The 20800-nt window shown below is 47.9% G+C and overlaps 2 protein-coding genes across 5 annotated transcripts in view; both read right to left on the bottom strand.

The window, feature by feature from the left end:
• UNC119B (unc-119 lipid binding chaperone B) lies at positions 1 to 8809 on the bottom strand. The gene is made up of 5 exons (XM_019649136.1): positions 8517 to 8809; positions 5793 to 5906; positions 3498 to 3609; positions 3201 to 3373; positions 1 to 897 (listed from the first exon to the last, which is right to left on the bottom strand). The coding sequence occupies exons 1-5, from the start codon at positions 8758 to 8760 to the stop codon at positions 785 to 787; spliced, it is 756 nt and encodes a 251-aa protein (XP_019504681.1). The 5' UTR covers positions 8761 to 8809; the 3' UTR covers positions 1 to 784.
• A 4938-nt stretch (positions 8810 to 13747) lies between these two features.
• Positions 13748 to 20800, bottom strand: part of MLEC (malectin) — a 14811-nt gene continuing 7758 nt past the window's right edge. For all 4 annotated transcript variants that reach the window (XM_019649145.1, XM_019649147.1, XM_019649144.1 and 1 more), the window contains one exon: positions 13748 to 19519. In XM_019649145.1, the coding sequence (XP_019504690.1) occupies positions 19290 to 19519 (230 nt within the window). In that variant the 3' untranslated portion in view covers positions 13748 to 19289. The remainder of the gene's footprint in view (positions 19520 to 20800) is intronic.

Below are 20800 nucleotides of genomic sequence, written 5' to 3'. Positions count from 1 at the left end.
AGTCTATTTCAGGGGATACTCAAAAGCGAGGAGTCGGGAGAAGCAGAGCAAGCTCATCTTTCCTCCAAAATGAGAACAGGAAGGCGCGGCCAGGCTGACACTTTGCTGGATCCCCAGGGGGACTGGCTGAGGCTCCTGGAAGTCAGACAGGTAAGCAGGCCTCTCCCTAAAATGGACCTTTCAGCCTGGCAGCCTTGCCAATCCCTAGTGCCTCAACTCTTGGCACCACTCCTCCCCTCCACCCTCTTTCAAGTTTCTTTCCAGTTGGTTTACAACTATGCACAGGGTGAGGTCAGATTGTGCTGGTGGCCAACACCAGAAGTGAGAAGGGGTGCTTGGAAGAGGCTGACCCTGCCGCTTCCCACAGCACCCAGGAACCTACAGAAGAGCTGCTAACTGGCGGGTGGGCCGGCCAGAGCTTCCTCACCAGGGCGCAGTTCTGCCACAGAGGCCCGGGCTCGTCAGGTTACCCAGCAGGCAGCTAGGACTACATGAAAATAAACTGTATTTTTTATCTGGATTCCAAGAGCCTTATCCTAACCTTTTGCTTTTACTATAGTATCTCTGTGACCTAAGGGGCGGGATAAAAAGGGAAGAAAAAATACTGGGAAAGGAAACACAGCACTGCTTGGCACCTCTCTTGGAGCACAGGAAACTGCCACCGCACCCTCGGCTGCCTGGGGCCAGGTGCCAGATGTGTGTTGACTAAGAGCAGCTTAGCCATCTCCATGTGCCAGGAACCCGGGCCACAGCAAAGCACCTCCCATGTCCGGTCCTGCAGCAGTTACTGGCCTCCGTTATAGGCATAATCGGCCTTGTTGTGCATTATCAGCTTGTTGTCAACAAAGTAGAAGCTGTCAGAACGGGTCTCGTAGGGATTTTCAATCATCAGACGAACTGCAAGTCAGAGAAAGGAAAAAAGTGTAAGTCCGCCCCACGGGCTAGGTGGGAACTGAGCAGCCTCTCTAAAATTCATACGCTGGGCCTTCCGGAACATGTGAGTCCACTCTCCCAGAATAATGAAGACAGAACAGAGAGAGCCAGCTTTTGAGAGCTGGGGAGAACCGGGAATGCCAGAGGCCACCAAACTGGACATGATACCTACTTCAAGACAAGGGTGCAATCAACTCTCTGCCAGTCCCTCCATGGTGAGCCCCAGCCTGGACTCTGGGTCAGTGCCCAGAGAATGTGCTTGGTCTTTTACCAACACGGCCCACAGAAGCTTATTTACTCAGGCTTCCGGTCTGTTCCCCTAGACATTCTGGTCCAAATTCAGAAAGCTGTGCCTCCCTGTGCCACTGCCCACAGACACCCCTGGCAACCAAAGGAATTCTAGGTGTGCAATGGGTACAGAGGGACAAAGGGTAAGGAGACTTCTCCAGAGATGGCTCGGGGTATTAACTTGGAAATGATTCAGCAAAACCTCTGCCTGTCTTGGGATCCAGATTTAAATCTCCTGTTTGTTCAGGAAATTGCCCAGACCTCTTAAACTANATCAACTCTCTGCCAGTCCCTCCATGGTGAGCCCCAGCCTGGACTCTGGGTCAGTGCCCAGAGAATGTGCTTGGTCTTTTACCAACACGGCCCACAGAAGCTTATTTACTCAGGCTTCCGGTCTGTTCCCCTAGACATTCTGGTCCAAATTCAGAAAGCTGTGCCTCCCTGTGCCACTGCCCACAGACACCCCTGGCAACCAAAGGAATTCTAGGTGTGCAATGGGTACAGAGGGACAAAGGGTAAGGAGACTTCTCCAGAGATGGCTCGGGGTATTAACTTGGAAATGATTCAGCAAAACCTCTGCCTGTCTTGGGATCCAGATTTAAATCTCCTGTTTGTTCAGGAAATTGCCCAGACCTCTTAAACTATGCTGGAGAGTCCAGAGAATCAAACAGTCACTACCACTGGTCATTTTTGAGTTAATAATTACATGCTATTTTGAGTCCTCTGGAGGAAATGCTATTTTTCACCCGTTCTAAAAAGGTGAAACATTGTTTAAAGTTCTTTGAACCCACCCAGGTCAAAGTTATTTGGTTTAAATCCAGAATGTGACATTCATACTCTTCTAGCTTATTTGGTTTCAAGTAGAAAAGTTATATTGCCTTGGGTAAAAACTTGAAATGCTCCACATAATCTTTTCTTGCAAGTATCTATACAGTCCAGCCCAGCTTGGGGAGCTGAGTTCAAACCAGGCCCAGATGCTGTCATGAAAACTCTGTCCCACATCTCAGCAATCCTCATTTTACCTGGGGACAGCATTGCCACATGAGTAAAGAGTACCTGGTTGTGAGAATATGACAATTTTAAGGACCTGGGGTTCTGAGAGAACCAGTCAGTATATGTAGATCCTTTCCCACAACCCAACTAAATAAGTCCCACCACTATTCACAGGATCCCACTCACATCCCCATTGTTCGGGAGCAATTTTCCCTAATTCCTAATGGAGGATGCTACCCTGAGATAGCTAGCCCAAAGTCACAGAAACTAAAAAAGCCTTTCTCTTAAAGTTCTTTCTCTTTAATTAAAGTCCATCTCTTCCTGTGCCTAGCCTTCTCCCTCTGGTGCATTTCCCAGTTCTTCCACCGTACGTAGTATAGGATTTCTCTTCCTAAGACATTACTTCCATCGTGTCACTCTCTCTGCTCCAAACCTGTAACAGCCCCCTATTTCCTGGTGCATCGATTGATTCTAACAGTTTATCTAATCAACCTTCTACTTGCAGAGAATGAGCAAGAGGAGGTCCTCAGACCTATGATTCTCTTCAGCCCCAATCTCACCTCTAACTGTGATTAAGGGAAAAGAGAAGGGCTAACAAAGAGCGCCAAGCAAGGAGCTGATGTCCAGAACACAGCGGGAAGTCATGACCAACAGTGGACAGGAGAGGAGCTTTATCTAATCGGAATCCCAGCAGTTGTCATGGGCCTCCTCTTATCGCCCTCAGTCACTCCCTTTCCCATAGCAGGCACCTAAAAGGGATGGCTCGTATTCTTAAATCCTTCCATGCTCCCTTACAGGAAGTGTCAGAGTTTGAAACATTAGACAGGAACAATAGGAAATGAGAGGCCTGAGGTCAAATGACTAGAGATGCATGACGTCACTATTTCCCTCCTCTGCAAACTGAGGGCGTTGGACCAGATGGATTTCAAGGTTCGTTCCTCTAGGCCTAAGAATCTAGAATGCTGAACAAGTCAGGGGATACGTACTGACATCCTCAGAAAGCTGGGGAAACTCATAAATATGTTCACAAGTGTTCCTGCTGCTGGGGATACAGAAGCCAAAATCAAAGTCAAAGTTTTTCAGCAAGCGTTCCCGGAAATAGTGCCGTTCGATCATCCGGAAGTTTGACACAGGTTTGTCTCCCACAGTGAACTCCACCCTGCAAAAATAAATCTCTGTGAGCCCTACTTTGCCTCCTCCCTCCTCTAAAGCCAACCGAACTGAGAACATCCTTCTCTGTAAACAAGCAGAATGTTCTCCCCTCAGAGGATAGTGGTACTCACGTAGCCCCGACTGTCCGGAGGCGGAGAAATGCTGGTGTGAACTGATAGCGGACGAAGCGTCCTGCGCTGATATCCACATCTCCACCTTCCTCCTCCTCCTCCTCCTCTTGGCCTGAAAATGCACATAATCTTGAGTGTACCATCTCGGCAACACCAACCCAAACAGCACAACCCAATAACAGTACTAACACTAGCAGTAGGATGGCTGATATACACTGTGTGTTTAGCCAGGTCCTGTGCTAAATGCTACATGAGAATTCTCAGAACCATACTGTGAAGTGTTACTGGTATCTCCATTTTACAGATCAGGAAGCTCAAGCTCAGAGAGGTGAAGTAACATGTCCCAAGTCTCCCAAACAGTAAATGGGGGGAGCAGGGATTTAAATGCAGGTCGATTTGACTGAAGGCCTGATGACCAAGTTTATATGCTAATCACTTAACCAAAAGAATGAGACTACGAAAGTTGAAACTAGTCAAAAGGCTCCTTCAGAGAACGTAAAGCTTTCTGACAGGCAGCAAAGACAAACCCTGAGAAAGAATTCTGTTACTTAAATGGGAGACTCCGACCTACAGCCTTGGGGTATTGTACTTCCTTGGACGAATGCCTATTCCAGGCCACACCAGCCCAACACTGACCACCTGGGAAAGGGTGAAGCAGGTGGGCAGTGAACCAATGTGTGGGAGCCGAACGAGGGTCCACAAGGGTGATGATGGTCCTTGGTGTGGTCCTTTCTTGAACCCAGGAAATGAAAGATTTATAAAATGAATCAGAGAACCGTTCTAATGAGAACAAAGAGCTAGTTCCCTCAAGCAGCTGTACAGTGTCCAGCAAGGGTATTTTCTCCAGGCCTAGGCTGAACATGGCTGTGCCATAAGAGAAGTCTTTTTCAGCATTAAACATCTCTGCCTGTGACAAGTCCAAGAGCAACTGGGCAACCACAACGAATAGGGTTCATACCCAAAGACTCTAGAGCCCTGGTTCCAACACTATGATTCAAAGAGAGGCCAGCCAAATCTTCTCAGAACAATTCATGAGAACAAGTGCTGCTGGAGGGGTGTGACTCGGTGTGAGCATATTCCAAGTGAAATAAGATCCTTAAAGGTCAAGACGGGGGAAGTTGAAAATCAAAGTATTTTTGGAGTCTCTGCAGCTGAATTCAAAGCCACGCGCCTGAAGTCGTTTGTCCCGGGGTCCGTGAAACATCCTAAGTACTGGGACATGTGGCTTTGAGATGTGAACTCCACAGACCCAGGAAGCCAGCTGGCCCTGGCCCTCCCAATACAAGCTAAGGGCCCTCAGGCTGAAGCCTTTAGCACCTTGGTCAGTACTAGATTATAGCAGTGTACAGACTACTGGGTGGAGTGAAGAGACCCGGGCTCTGGCCTTGGCTGTGCAAGTAACCCGAGCTGAGACTGTCTCAGGAAAGTCTTTTGACTTCCCTGAGGTACTAAGTACCTGCCTTACCAAATCTACAGGCTCTTTCTGAGTAGCAATCAGGTGGGAAAAGCTTTGCAAAAAGAGTTATTAATACAGACCTCAGTTGACACTCTGATGGGTTATCTCTGCTGGTGTTCTAGTATCTAACTCCAGGGGGAGCTAACTCTCCAGTGATGGGTTCCGATGACAGTGTGGTCCCCCAGCCACAAATGAATCACCCTGGAACTGCATCACAGGCACAGGAAATGTCTATTCAAGGCTAATTTAAGGAAGCCCGAGTAGATGAGTTCATGGGCCTGGGCTTTCTGTTCATCCAGAAAATGGTGGAGATGAAAATACAAACTAGGACTCACTGGGAACTATGAGACACTATTTAAAGGAAAGAGAGTGAGAAGGGAGGTGAAACTGTCTCATGGTCTGGACTGGAATCCTCCGTGTCACGTTCCAGAGTGTCCCCAGAACTAAAAGCTCAGGTGAGCTTTCCTCATGACAGTTTCATTTCAAGGATTCCTTTCTTAAGTGGAGGTAATATGGTAAGACGAAAGAGCACAGGACCTTAGGAGAGTCACTGAGAAATTCTGAGCCTCAGTTTCCTTATCTGTAAAATGGGGATATTCACTCCTCCCAGAGGTAAACAGAAAGCTGTGGAACACAGTGACCAGCAGAGAGTACCTACTCAACAAATACCAACCTCTCAACGGTTTCAAGCCAGCACGCCCGGCAGGCTGAGCTTCGGGAGGAGGTCCTAGAAGTGGGACACGCTGGGGTCCATGACACAGCATGCAATGGCACACAATTCAAGCTTCAAAGGCCTTTTGCTCCAACTATCAAGTGACCGCTACGATATAGAGGCTTACCTGAAACACACGGCTTGGCAATCTCAAAAAGCACTGTCCCCGTCTCCAAATCTCGAATTTTGAAGCGGGTGAAATCAATACTGTAGATGTTGTCCTCGGGTTTACATAAATAATCTGAAAATGAGAGAGCGGGAACAACGCCGTTAAATAACTCTCCAAAACTACTGTTCGTATTTCTCTCAAGTTCTGAAGCAAACTTGGGGTTTTTTCTTACACAATTCACTTAAAACATACACAAAAACTTCCTCTTATAAGCAAAAGTTGTGTGGAGAGAACTAGGGGATCCAAGAAAGAAGAAAAGAGCATGGACTTGGTTTGGATGAAAGATGATCATCACACTTTTAGAAACAGGGATAAAAATAAGGATAAAAAAAAAATTGGAAACACCTCAAAAATGGCCTACAAACCTTTCATGAACTGTCAACAAAAGGGATGTCACAAAAGGGGAGAATTTTTTTAGAAATCCATTTTTAAACACTTATACTAATCTTAATGGCAAATGTAGTGCTTGTTTACCAAACTTCAGTATCACAAAGTAGAGATCAGCAAACTTATTCTGTAAAGGACCAGATCATAAATAATTTCGGCTTTGCGGCCGTTCAATCTCTGTCACAACTTCTCAACTCTGTCACTGCAGTGCAAAAGCAGCCAGACAACACGTTAATGAATGAGCATGACCGTATTCTAATATAACTATTTATGGACACTGAAATGTGAATTTTATATAACCATGTGTTGCAAGATAGTATTCCTTCCCCCTCATACCCCCCTCCCGCCCCCAACTATTTAAAAATGTAAGAAGCATTCTCAGCTTGTGGGCTGCACAAAATCAGGTGGTGGGCCATACTTACACAGGAGGCAAGACAATTTGCGGGCGAGACAGGGCATCAGGCCAAAGTGAAATAGAGCCCACAACAACCTGAGCAGCTAATCAAAATAATACTGATCAGAGAAAATTTCACTGATTTCTTTCTGCGATGACTCCTGACAGCATCTTCTCCACAATTCATGCTGGCACTTTTATCTGATCTTGCCTGCTTGTGTTAGCTGTTTCATGTTTTATAAGCTGTCTCTCCGTAAGATGGCAAACTTGAGAGCTACTGATTATTTTGTAACACCCAAAAAGGCTGAAATTGGTTCCGCACCTTTAACGGGTACTCAATAAATAACTTGCTGAAGGGAACAGAGTTTAAGAAGAGTAATAAAATCCAGAGGTCACCAAGCTCTGACCTGTGGCTTTCTCAAATAAGCTTCAGAGCACCAATCCCAAGCTCCTACACAGGACCTGAGTGCCCACCGAGAATGCTGCTTAGGGCCAGCATTTGACTGGCCTAATTCACCCCTGGTATCAGGAGAAAGCACGAGGTTAGAAAGACCATCTGATAAGTATTTCTGTACCTTCAGAGCCCCAAATGAAAACTGGGTCAGAACAGAAGCTGCTTTTTCACAATGTTTCAATGAAACTGAATAGAAAGACTTTCTAAAGATATACTCAGGCATGCAAAGGACAGCCCAACCCAAACAGCAGTGGAAAATGGAGGCATCAAAATATCCAGAATCAAATTAAAACTATTTTAGGAGATGGGAATTCCCTTTCATTCAGTCTGGACCAAGGCCCACCCCACAAACTTCTATCCCCAAGTCACTGGAGCTGCCACCAGTTCCCTGAGGTACACCTGAGCAGCCCTGGGCTGATAACTAAAGCAATTCAGCAGATAACATTATGGCAGCCTCTGCCATCAAAAGAGTCCTGGCGCTGCAGGGATAGAAGTCTGGAGTGCAGGCAGGATGGGCAGGACAAACAGGGCCTAACCAGGTGACACGCTTGGGGGGAAATAGCAGCAAGAGAGAAAATGTTAGGGCTTGGCTTGGAAGAGAACTGAAAGACAGAGGAGATCCAGGGTAGCGGGTGGGCAATATATTGATATTTCTTTCCACCCTCCCTTATAGCCATGAAAAGGTGTAGTAGGATGGTTGCATTTTATGCCAGAAACGCATTTCTGAAACCCCGACATAATTCTTTATTCACTAGGAAAGTGTCAAAAGCAGGATTCGCATTTCAGATTTTGTGCATAAACTGAAACTTTACCAATTTTAAAAAAATGTGGCAGAGTTTTAAATTTGCATGAAATGCCACGGCAATGAGTTTGAGAAAGAACACACCTGCAAACAAGGGGGCAATGCTTGGGGCCAAAAGGGGTAGGGCCCAAGGTAGGCTGGAAGCGGGGAGAGGCTGTCAGGAGCGGAGTGGAGGGAAACGCAGAGGGCTGAGGAAGTGGGAGTAGACTGGGTAAGGGACCTGGCTGAGCTGGAACGTCACTGATGTTGGGGGCTTCCAGGAGGAGGGGGCAGCGGGCCCAGTTACCAGATTCAGGAGGATCCAGTTAAGCTAAGGGGCCCCCTACCGAGGAAGTCCAGCTGAGGGGGGAAACGGCCCAACCTGAGGGCTCAGCTGGGGCCGGCCAAGGGGAAGCTCGGTGTGGCCGGACCCAGGAAAAGACAGTCAAGCTCAAGAGGAGCCTCTTCCCAACAAGGTCTAGGTGAGGGTGGGGAACGCAGGCCCGGCCGGGAGGAGCGGTGGGCAGCGTGGCCTGGCCGGCCGAAGAGGTTAAGGTGGCTGGGTGGACCCCGAGCCTGCCAAGCTGCGAGCAGCCAGCTCCGCTGAAGGCTGCAAGGGGCGCGGGACCCGGCGCGAGGGGAGGGCGCGACCGGCCCCGCACTCACTCTCGGTGACCCGGGTGAGGCGCAGGACGTGCTCGGGCCGGATGGTGTCCAGAGCCAGCAGCTCTTGTTCCGTGACCGCGGCCCCGATGCCGTCGCCGCCCGCGTGGTGGGGTGCCTGCCGCCGCGCTTTCAGCCGGTTCAGGACGCCGCCGCCTGCCTTCTTTTTCTCCTCCTTGCCAGCCACCAGCCCCCGGGGCCCAGCCGTCGACCCAGCGGCCGCCGCCTTCGGGTTCGACCCGCTCATCGCTCTGCCGCCAAGATGGCCGCCGCCTCCACAGCACCGTAACTATGGAGAGCGGGGGCGTGGGCCGGGGTGGCACCTGAGGAGGGGCGGGGCCGGTGGGGCGGGGCCTGCGGGGCCGCGTCAGGCTGCCCTTTCACAGCCTTGTTACAGCCAGGTGGTGGTGGGCCCTAGGGATGTCTGAGAACTTCGTACCCCGCGGACACTCCATCAGGCCCCCAGAGTCACCCCAAATGTTTTAAAGAAAGATCTCGTACGGTCAAATGACTCGTCATATAAATTGTGGTCAAGGCATCTTGAGAAAGTGTTTTTAAATCTGTAGCACAGAAGGTAAGTTAAAATAGTGATTGCTATATGCAAAGGCAGCTTTCCAATTAAATTGTCGTTCCTAAACCCTACTGTGCCAGGCTTTGGACTAGACACTGGGCTGGGCTACAGGGAATATAAGAATATGAATGAGGTTAGGGATGGGATCTGCCTAATTCACCACTGTATTGGACAGTCTAGTTAAAGCCTGACACGTGATAAGTGCTCAATAGTGATTGCATGAATGGATGAGCCAAGGAAAGCCTGAACAGTACCCTGTTATGGAGGAGCTCCCACCTTGTTGGGGAAGACTATGAAGTACATAATTCATTATGTGGCCCTCTCTTGACCAGCCCAGTAAGTATGAATGAACCAACCAGAGGACAAACCAGAGTACTGACTGCTTGTAAGAGGTACAGCAAACGTGCTAGGAGGAGTGGCCTGGGAGACCAGGGAGGGGCTTCACAGCGGGGACCTCTGCACTGAACCTTGGTAGTTAACCATAATTTCACCAATTGGAGAAGGTGGGGGTGGGGAGAAAGCTAGCCTCTTATACCCCAAGTAACACATACCCTTCTGCATTGGAGGCCTGGGCCTGTCTGATTTTGTACAAAGTGTGTCTGCTGGGTCTGATTTCACCTCTCAGCCAGACAGGCCAGAGTGAAACTCCCCCCTTTCCTCATGACCAGCCTCAAGACTTGATTTATGCCAGGCCTTTCTGGGTCCCTCTCACCTCATGGGAGGGGCTAACAGGCCTGGCCTCATTCCTGGACAAAATCCAAACCTGACTCCACCCAGTTGCCCAGCAGAGTGGAACAGTATGTGGTCAAGTTTCTATCTAAATGCTATCCTGTCTTTGACAAATTACCACTGGGTGGCACTTACCAACTGTTCAGGGAAATTTCAATAGATGGGTACAAAGAATTAAAGTCTTTCCCATTTCAAACAACTCTTTTTTAACCATTCAGCAGTGAGTGGTTACTGATAAATTTCCAGAACTTTTAATATGCTACTTGATTGTGAATCACCAAGAGGGGGGTTTAGCTTGCAGCCACTTCCCACTCCCTTGCTCACTGAAACTTTGTTCTCAAGAGCACCAGGCCTAGAGTTATGTAGACCCCAGCTTTTCTCTTGCTAAGGATAACAAATGTATTAGCCCCTTTACCTGCAATTCCACATCCAGGAACTTAGCCTACATGTATGCACAAAGATGTTTACTGTAGGACCATTTGTAACACTGAAAAACTACAATCTAGATGCATTCATGTTATGCAGCTGTTAAAAAGAATGAGATCCACCTACATGTACTAGTACGGAGGCATCTCAAAGATATATTACGTGGAGGGGAAAAACAGAATCCCATTTGTTTAAAATATAAAGCATATGAATATATAGATGTGTATTTGTAACTGCAAAATAAGGGGTTTGGATATACACTGAAGTGTTAATGGTGGTTCCCTCGGGGGGAAAGAGTATTGAAGGGACTAAATGGGGATATAGTCACTTGTGACACTGTTTAGAGCTACTCTGTACAACTTGATCACAACAAGCCTATGATCATGGGCTGTTTGTGTACTTATAAAAAAATTTAGGATCTATTTCTGGAAAGTAGACACTAAGCCAAAGTAGCCTTATTTTCTCATAAAATTAAAAGCAAACTAAAACTTAATCACTTTTTTCTATTGAAAAAAAATTAAATAAATACTGCCACATAAGGGACTCTCTCATCACGTATGAATTGAGGTTAAAAGGAAAAGACTATGTCTTTAGGAGAAAAAGAATATATATCCCTTTTTAAAAAGGAGTAGGAAAATATAGGGCTGTAACCTCCAATCTCCCTAAGGTAGGTCAAAAGGCTCTTTTACAAGTTTTTTGAAAAGTGCATATACTGAAACCCTGTTTGAGGGAAAAAGGAAAATAGAGGTTTACCGCATTAAATAGTAACCCCAAGGTTTCCGTGGTAGGACCTGGGAAGCTGGAGTAGAAAAGCTTGGCCTCCCTTTCACCCCAGCTCAGTGCTCTGCGAGTCCCTCTCCTTCAGCTGGTTGTTGGCCTCACTGTAAGAGGTGTGACAGTGGCTGTTTTCCAGGGTAGTCCCAGAGTAGCCAGGCAGTCTGCCTCAGATCAGGCCAGGCAGGTGGGGCCCGGAGCTGGTGCAGCCAAGGTAAGCAAGAGGGCTTATTCTGCTGAGACTGGGAAGTTCTGCCCACCTTAAAGGTGGCATGCATCAAATCGGCAAGTCCTGGCTGCGACTGCAGGCATGCCTTGTGGTCTGGTGCAGAGCACCAATCATTTCTCTAGCACCCAAGTCACTTCTTTCCCTGACTGTAAGGCTGTTTTTAAAAAGCATGAATTTACTATTTATAGCCCACCTGTTTTCAAAAAGAATTTCTGGTATATTCCAGTCATATAGCACAAGATTGGTGAGTGAAAAGTCACATAACCTTGTCGAGGGCAGTACTTTCAAACTTTTCAGTGCATATCCTGTTTGATCTAGTAATTCCTTAATGGAATTCTAAAGTAATAATTGCACATGTGCACAACAAATATTTAAATACATAAATATATGTATTATATATATATAATACATATATATATATGTATTATATATATATATATGTATGTATGTATGTATGTATGTATGCAAAATGAAAGCTAGGCACTAAACTCACCTGCATTATCCTCTAGGGATTAGAGGGGTAGGAATGAGTTTTCACATTTTGCACCACCCCATATAACTTTTTTTAAATGTACTTATACATTTTATATATCACTAAGTCTTAACGGGTTACTTTCTTTTTCAGAGAAGGAAGTGTATCATAAACTTCCATGTAACCATCACCCAAGCTTCATCAGTTATGTACATTCCAAAGCTTCCGTTTTTAAAATAGTACATCATACCATTACGAGCACAGGCTTTGAGGTTAGACAACTGAGTTCCAGTCCTCAATCTGCCACTTACCAGATATGTGACTACGGGCAGGCCATTTATCCCCTTTGAGCACTTGTCTCATTTATAAATCAGGCTAGTCACATGTCTTTCCTAGGGCACTTGTAAAGAGATGAAAACAGCAACAAAAAGCACTATGCTGGTGCCAGGGGCCATGTCTCATGAAAGGTCGCCAAGGCAATGTATTTAAGTGGCCTCTTTCTCCAGGATCCCTGTGTGGGGGTGGGGAGGCACACTGGGCAGGGCGAAGCCATGGAGCTAGACTGGAAAGTGCAGTGACTGAAAAGAACACTCAAGTCCGAGCTGAGAGGAAAGGAGCTGGGGACCAGCCTTGAGGAATCAACAAATGGATTCAAGTGGGAGCAGTGAGGAAACCCAGGAGAGCAAGTCTTAGGTCAAGGCCCACGCCAAAAAGCAAGTGGGGTTATTTTTTACTGATATAAGTGGCTAGCAACAAACAAAACTCATTCAACTCTTGGGCCAGAGTACTGCAGGGAGATGTCTGCCATCCCAGGTTGCCAGAGAGCAGAGGCAAGCCCACTCCAGAACCTTCCTGCTGCTCCTCCTTTCTGCCTTGACCCGCACCACTGCTATAGCAACAAGCTTTCCAGTAAATGTTGGAAAAACTCATCTCTCTTCCTCTATGGGGGATGAAGGGGGGGACTAAGGATGAAGAAAAGTCCGACACACCGGCTCCAGCCAACCCGGAGCCTGATTTCCTTAGCAAGATTAAGATCTGGACCCAAGGAGTGGTTTTATCCAACCCCGGCACTTGGCCCAAGATCTTCTGTCAGACAATTTCCCTCCCTGCAAGTCCCTAGAGCAGGGCTTCTACAGGTCTCTTCCCCAGTTGGCAGCTCATGCAAAGCTACTTGAAATAGTAACAGCTAAATCTGAATTAGTAAAGAACTCCAGTTATGGGTGGGCTCAAGCTAAGAAAGAGGCTCTGTGGGCCTCCTGGCTTACTTGGGCCCTGAGAACGGACTCCATCAACACTGGCCTCATTCTTACAGCTGAGCGCTGAATCCTGCCCTTCAAGGAATAACTCAGGGAGGTAGGCCAAATTCTCCCTCCCTCGCCCCAAACCAGCAGCCTCCATTCCTGCGTAGGGGAATACAGCAGGTAGGCTCAGGAACCATGTCACAGAGCATCACAGGGAAATGGAAGGCTGTAGAGAAGTGACTGAGAGCAAGAGTCCTCACGTAAAATCCCAGCTCTGCCTTTTGCTAGCTGCGTGGCCTTGGGCAAGTCACTTCACCTCTTAAAGGCTAATACCAACTGGCATGTTGAAGATTAAACAGAGATAACACCTGTAAAAGTGCTTGACACGGTCCCTACGCCTTTCAAGAGCTCAATAAAGGATATCTTCATTATTCTTACAGCCTTAGAAAGAACACGGGTTTTGCAGGCAAGTAGACTGGGTTTGAGTCCTGGCTTGACCATTTACTGACCCGCCTGGGATAGATTACTGAAGATTTTTTAGTTTCATATACCTCCACTGTAAAATGTGGCAGATAAGTTACAGGGGAAAAAATAATCCTTTCCACGCTTTCTGCCCCTTCCCAATGTATACTCAACAGTGACAACACACCAGAAATGGAAAAAGCAGAGAAAATGTCCCATGGCTTAGTCTGTCCACAAGCTCTGGGGGAAGCTGAGGGAAAGACGAGAGGAGGCAGCTACAGGCTCCATGCGCCTGGGAAGTGGGGAGACAGTCATGGCCTGGTGTTCTAGTGAAAGTAGAAACAAAACAAAATAACTTTATTTTTCCTTGAATGTGCTGCTGGTTACAGAACTTCATTCCCTTAATCAAACATCCCGGAGAACAGAAAAGCAAGAGACACATGATGAAATGGACAAAAGCTCCTACACTCGTCACAGGAGAACCCTGTGCAGCCAAGTGAACCCCCGGGTCTCCCTTTTCCCACCCCATCACTTCACCTTTTTGCAATCAAGTTCAAACTCAATCCCAACACAGAGTGTCACTGCAAATTGTTTATTAAAACACAAAGCAATGGACAGTGAAAAACATCTTTTTTTTTTCTTTTTTTTTTTTTTTTGGTGGGAGTAGGGTGGGGCATGAAAGGGGTAGGGACAGGTGGAGACAGCCCAGAAGGAAAGACAGCTCTATCCACCCCTACTGCTTTCCCGGGCCAGCCAGGTTCAAAGCCCCTCAATCACATCTCACTGTGCCGCTGTAAATGCATTTTGTGGCTACAGACATAGAGTTGGTTTCGCCTCCGCAGGGAGAGGATGGGAATCTAGAGTACGAGCTACAAAGAGCTACTAAGAATGTGACACTATTCTCCAGTACCTGGTACAGAATAGAGCAGCCAGGCCCAAGGTGTAGGGGCGGGGTTGGCTCCCTGACAAGCCAGGTTAATGGTTGAAAGAGGCTGCCCTGAGCTCATCAGAACAAGCAGCTGATCCTAGTGTGGGAGAACTTGGTGGAAGAAAACTCCGAGGAGGAAGCTAGCCCAGGGTCAAATTTCTTTTCATTCCCTGGATCATGACATACTAGGGAAGAGGAATCAAGAATGTCTCATTCCTGGTTTTGCCGTACCATCTCTCCCTGCCAATTCTCCCCTCCCACCTGGCAGCGCAGCTCTCCTTTCCCGATAGTTGTCCTTTGAAAGGACGGAAAGCACGCTTCAGTTTGTTGTTTTTCCTCATTCTGAAGAAAAGCACTGAAGCTCAAAATAGAGGTGAGAACGGAGCTCTGCTTTGCCTGGTGCTACGTGCCCCCTATCTCACAAGACTGCCTGGATGCAAGAGGTGCCAAGGCCCTCTCTGCCAACTCGAACAGGCACTACTGTTTCCCTGGCTGCCAGCACAATCCTGGCTCCTTGCTTTTATACTCCTGGGGGCGGGGGGACGGACCCATCCCAAGAGATCTATCCTGCTCTTTTCCTGCCAACCCAGCCAGTCCCCAAAAGTCATCCGCTCTTATCAAAATGATTTGGCAACCTAAAAGCAGGCTAGCCAAAAGGCAGCTGAGGAAGGACAAACAGATCAGCAGCAAGCCGCCCACGTACAAAGAAGAACCCCGACCTCACTGGGCAGCGACCCATGGGTGCCAATCTAGTCTTATAACATGAGGAAATCTAGCCCTCTTGTCCTAGGAGAGGTCTCAATACCGAAAGAGTCCTAGCCGGGCTGAAAGGGAAAAATTACTCTGAGCGCTCTGAAGCTAGAACATTTTAAGGCTGCTTTGCAATTTTCTTAGAGCTCTTTGATAGCTAATTATATCTTTCCAAAGAAGAAAAGCAGATTTCTTCGAGATTTCTGAACATATCTTGGGTGTGTTTCTGGTTCTGCTGCTGCACTGACCACTTAGCCTTATCCCAGGCTTCTTCCCCCAGGACCACAGCACGAGGCCCAAAGAATACCACCGCATTCCCCTTCTCTTAAACGGAAGCAGCTATTACTCTCTCGAAAAGCTCACCTGCTTTCCTCAGTCCTTTTGGAGAGGCATGGAGGACAATATTACATGTTGCCACTTGATGCCATTAAGGCTCCTCAAGGCAAGAAGACACTTGAATTAGGTCAGAGCCGGCCAGCAAAGGGGAGGGGGGAGAAGGGATGGGGAAGCAGCCCCCAGGCGGGGACTGAGAGACCCCTGCCCAGACCTGAATCTAGAGGGAATGCCTACCCTGGCTCAGAGCAGGAGAGGAAAAGGCACTGTGCTGACCGGGGTGGGTCCTTCCCCAAGCCCCAGGGAGGGTAGAGAACCTGCTGATTCTTTCCCTGGGCTTCCCAAGGTGAGCCGTTTTCTAGGGAAAGGAATATAAGTGCTAGGAAAGGGAAAACACTGCTGCTGTTTTCTGACGTTCAACTGAGATTCTCGAAGCCATGGCCAGGCCTTCCCAGGAGAGGGGACAGGCAGGGTAAGAAGGAAGAGAAATTCCTTAAAACAGAAGCTTCTCCAAAAAGATAAAGAAGTCAAATCACAATTCTGAAACTGCATTAAACAGTTCCCAGGCACAGAAAGGGGAAGGTAAACCTAACTCAAACTTTACCCCACCTTTTTCAAGGGACCTCTCCTGTGATCCCCAATTTCAGGCCAGTATCTTAGGCCAACAATGAGAACACAAGAATAAGATCACGCTCTCTCAAATCAACAGGGGGCCCTGTGGGTCCTGTGGTTCTCCTGGGAGTCTAACACCACTGACATTTGAAGGGGGCCATCTTTCAAGTCACCAGAACTCAAGGTATCAACTGAGCAGCTTTTCCTCAATAGTGGAGATTTTTTCAGAAAAAAATGGATCTAGTTTAGGGGACATGGATCCCACAGGTTGGTTCCTGGTACAATGTTTCAGTCAGCATGAGGGAAGCCCAGAAAAGTCCCACCAGAGGCCAACTAGTCCCTACCCCAAATCTGAGCTGCACTGCAGGCCCTCAGCCAATCTGCAGCACACATCTTTGTGTGGTCCACCCAGCCGCAGCAGCGGCCACACTTCTGGCAAAAGGAGACTCGCCTTGGCCGTCTGCTCTTGGCTTTGGCCAGGTGGGCTCAGGGGGAATCTAGAAAACCTGGGACAGAGCATGGATCCAGGAGAAGAGCCCAGGCCTCTCCTTCCCCACGCCTAACTGGCATCACGCATCACCTCCCCAACCCCAGTCAGACGCCCTGTAGTGCAGCCCCTCTGTCCTAGCACTAGCTTAAAATACAGGCATGGGAACAAACAGTGCAAAAAGCAAAAGATGAACTGCAGAGGAATTCTCGATGCACACAATACAAAAATAAAAATAGAGTGCCCCATCCCACCCCTTAAACCTAAAGTTCATGTACCTATATCATCTTGGAGGAGCCTCTCTGCGCTCCCCCCGCCCCCCCCCCAAAAAAAGCTTTCAAGTTCAGCGTCATGAGCCAACTGTGACCAGCCCTGGGCAGCGCTGTGAGCTGGGTGCGCTTGGCTCCAGGGGACTCTACCTGAGCCCCCACCATACTTCTTCCTGTTTCCTCATTTCCCCTTTAGTTTTTGTGAGCCATAGAAAGATGTTCCTTCCTTTGGGACATAACCAAAGAGGAAAGTGCCCATCCCTAGCCCTGAGCTCAGGGGAAAAGGGTGGGCTTGGAAACCGAAGCAGAAGCAAAGCCATTGGCTTACAGTACCATGAGGAAACGGCCCCAGGAGCCACAGTTTCCTTCTGAGACTGAGTCACTGAAGGGATGGGTTGAGGTGAGGAAGCAGGGACCCCTCCTTCCTTAGACCCAAGCAAACTAACAAACAAGGCAGAATGGACGCGAGTCTTCCTTCCTCGTCTTGTTGACTGTTTTGGCGGTGGCCTACGGTTTTGAGGAGTTGTGATGGAATAGGAACCGAAGCCACTGTCAGAAGGCCAATTAATAGGATGTCCACTGCCCCAGGCAGGTGGTCCCAGGATCAAGGCTACAGGACATCATCTTTTAAAGCAGGGAGCTTTGTGAAGCACTCCAGAAAGTTCCTTGATTGCAGCCTCAGGCCACAGCTGTCCAGCTGCCTGCCTCAATACCCTAGTACTGAGGCCTACGTCACAGCACAAATAAAGAGCTACAACTCTCAAAGGATGAACTGCTGGCCTCGAGTAACTCATTAGAAGGCAAAACCCAGGACACGAGCCCAAGGGCTACTTACTTTGTCATATAATAAGCAGTTCAAATATATGGAGCTCTGTAAAACATATCCGAAGACAAACTCAAAATTAAACATATTCTAAAAATTATGGGCCTTGCCTGAGATTCTATCCTGCTGCCTTGCGTCCACCAAGTTCCTTGTAGCTGGGAAAAGGATGACAGTGACCAGAAAGGAAGGGAACAGGGAAGCTTCATTTCCTGCAGAAAATTTTCCAGGGAATTCAAGACAGACACTTAGATGCTAAGGTTGACTTCAGAGCTGCCAGGACTGGGCTGACTGGAAATCTTTCAGCCAAGAGCCCGACTGCTGCTTGGATAGGAAAATGAAAAAACAGAGAGGAATACTATGAAGATCAGTGAGCAGTGTCACTGGGTCAGATACACACAATCAATCTAGTTCCTTGGGGCAGTTCTAGGCATAGCCCAAAACCGGCTGAACTGTGACATAAAAGGATATAGGCATAAAGGAACATCAGATACTAGACACTCTAAACAGTGGTCAGTCACTTAGTGGGGCTCAAGTCTCTGAGGTTGCTCTTAAGTTATGCTAACATAAGCCTTTTCCAATCCAAAGACCAGAAGAGACTCTTAAGGTCAAGTGTTCTGTTGCTGCAGGCTGGAAAGCATCCCTGTCCCCTGGCAGCAAGACCCTACAAAGGGGCCAGTAAAAGAACTGCTGGGTCAGGTCCTCCTGGCTGCTGGCTCAGAGATCCAGGGAGGGAGGTACCATCAATGGGAGGTGGTAGACGATAAGACATTCAAGCAGAGGGAACCCCAGTCCTCACGTCTCCTTCCCTTCTTGGCAATAATTTAGTGGGATGGTTGAGAGACAGAAGAGATTTCAAATGAGCCAGATTAAGAGGGGAAAAAAGACAGGGAGAGAGAAAGAACGAGAGAAAAAGGGAGGAGGGAGGGAGAGAGAGTGCGAGAGAGAGGAAACCAAGTCCCCAACAGGCACTGAAATCAAAATGATCTGTGGTAACAAGTCAGAGGCAACTTGAGGATCTGACATAAACTAATCGTCTTGGATACCAGACAGTCCTCTAACTGGCACACGTCAGGGAGACAAGCAATGACAAAGCTCAAACGCTTAAGGTAGAACCATCATTGGGCGAAAACCAGAAAGGCTTCCAAGTAAGGAAGGATCCACTTTTCTTTCTTTTTTTAAATCCCCCTTCCGTTTTCATCTTAATCATACAAATGACACATATTCTCAATCCCAGGACATCTGGAAACATATCTGGACATAACTTCAGAACATACCCAACTCCCAGCACTGGTCTTTTCAGGTAATAAGATGACATTTCTCCGCTGTTAATGTCTACCCTAAAAAAAGGTGTCTGCTCCGAGGTCAGAGTCCTTTCCGCTAGGGATACAGACAAGGATCCTTGAACAGGAAGGACCCCGTTTACCCTAAGTACCCTAGACAGGAAGGAGACGGCTGGGGGCCAGCCACAGAGCGAGGACTAGGACTGAAGCAGGTCTGGGACCAGGTGGTGGACGAGGGCTGCTCTCTATCACTCTGCCTCTTTTTAGCTCCTTTAATTTTTTGTGGTTTTGTTTGTTTTTGTTAATCACCGTGAAAAATACAGAAACCAAGCCACCATGTTTGGTTTCTTTCCCACACCCCTCCACCCTGTTCAGGGTGGTCATTTGTTCTCACAACCGGCAGAGGCAGAAGAGGGTTGGAATGAAGACTCCGAAGGCCACCAGGATGGGGAACATGAGGCTGCTGTTGTCCGAGGCGTAGGGGTTGGGCGTCCGGGGGCCCGACTGCACCCGGTTCTTATTGGTCTGTCTTTTGAGATTAGACCCTTCATCATATTCTTCTTCTTCTTCTTCCTCTTCTTTCTTCTCCAATCCTGGATGAGGCTGCAGCTTTGGTACATCTGACACAAGAAAGAGGGACACCTTTTAAGTAAGACCAACAGCATTTAGGTGAGACCCTTTAGAGTAGTAAACGAGCCACAGTAAAGAAACGCTATGGCCTAACCAGGGTCCAAACAAAGGAGCAGGAGTAGCAGAAATAGCTTCTGGCCTAGAAAATAGCAGACTCCTGCAAACACTAGACTTCTTTAGATTTAACTAAAAAGTAGTTAAAGCCCTGCGCACAGGGAGGGGCACTATCTCTCCTTCCTGTCCTACTTCAGATCCCCGAGGACAGATCGGACAGGGACAATGACCAGACACCCAAAACTTAACCTTTCACATCCCTCCCTCTCCCTCCCATAATGCCACAGTCCCTTTGGATTCACAAAGCAGCTGAGGAAAAGCTGATGTACAGAGTTCTGGGTTCTCAGCACATACCACCCCTTTGCTCTGTCTCCTCCTTAGGGACCGAGCTACAAATCGGTTTGGTGGCAAGACACCCTCCTGGATGTCATCATATGAGCATGTGGGGGACACCAAGACAATAGGATGAGATCTTCGGTGCATTCAGGATGAATTGGGAAAAGGCAGAGGTGGAATGGGGGAGAAAAGACACGAGCTTTCTCTGCAAAAATCAGCCTGGGAAGCTGGCAGCCAGGACAATCTCAACCTTGAGAAAGAGACATACCCTGAGGCTGGGTCACAAGGACAAGGAGATGCTAATGAATGAACTTTTGTCCAGTGCAGGCTGGCAATGCTGGAATCTCTCAGAGCATACCAAAGCACCAAAAAACTCCTCTTTTTGCCTTTTTCTTTTTCTTTTTTTGCTCCCAGGAAATAGATGTCAAAGAAATAGAATCCAGGACAAGGCTGAGGCAATTCCAAATCACTATGAGGGTCCGGGCACACCACTAGGCACCATTATTAATCACAGTTTACAGTGATGTGAAAGGAATTTGCCCAAAATCAAACAGCTGATTAAATGGCAGCTGCAAGATTTAAACACAGATCTTGCTCCAAAGCTTAGGGCTAACAGCCTGCCACACTCATTCCCAGATCATCTGACTCGGGATTCCACGGTTTGGTTTTAGGTAATGGTGTTTTCAAAACAGTGAGCAGCTAAATGATCGCCCCATGGGTTTCCTCAACCACATCCTTCAGCCCAAGTCAAAAAGCAGATCAGAGCCGGTTGAGTGGCGCGTTGGTTAAGAGCTGGCTTGGGACGCCAGCTCTGAGCAGCAGGGCCCCGGTTCAGATCCCACATATGAGGGCCAGTGACACTGCCCTCTACAGCTAAGATG

This window comes from Hipposideros armiger, unplaced genomic scaffold (assembly GCF_001890085.2).
Source record: "Hipposideros armiger isolate ML-2016 unplaced genomic scaffold, ASM189008v1 scaffold_129, whole genome shotgun sequence".
NCBI classification, from domain to species: Eukaryota; Metazoa; Chordata; class Mammalia; order Chiroptera; family Hipposideridae; genus Hipposideros; species Hipposideros armiger.
This window is presented reverse-complemented; position numbering and strand designations above follow the sequence as displayed.

What these genes read in the sequence shown, in the direction of transcription:
- UNC119B (XM_019649136.1), bottom strand. Translation starts at nt 8,760, where the DNA reads ATGAGCGGGTCGAACCCGAAGGCGGCGGCCGCTGGGTCGACGGCTGGG. An exon ending in CCTCACCCGGGTCACCGAGA is followed by an intron (nt 5,907 to 8,516) that starts GTGAGTGCGGGG and finishes TCTCATTTTCAG; the next exon opens with ATTATTTATGTAAACCCGAG. An exon ending in CTCCGGACAGTCGGGGCTAC is followed by an intron (nt 3,374 to 3,497) that starts GTGAGTACCACT and finishes TTATTTTTGCAG; the next exon opens with GGTGGAGTTCACTGTGGGAG.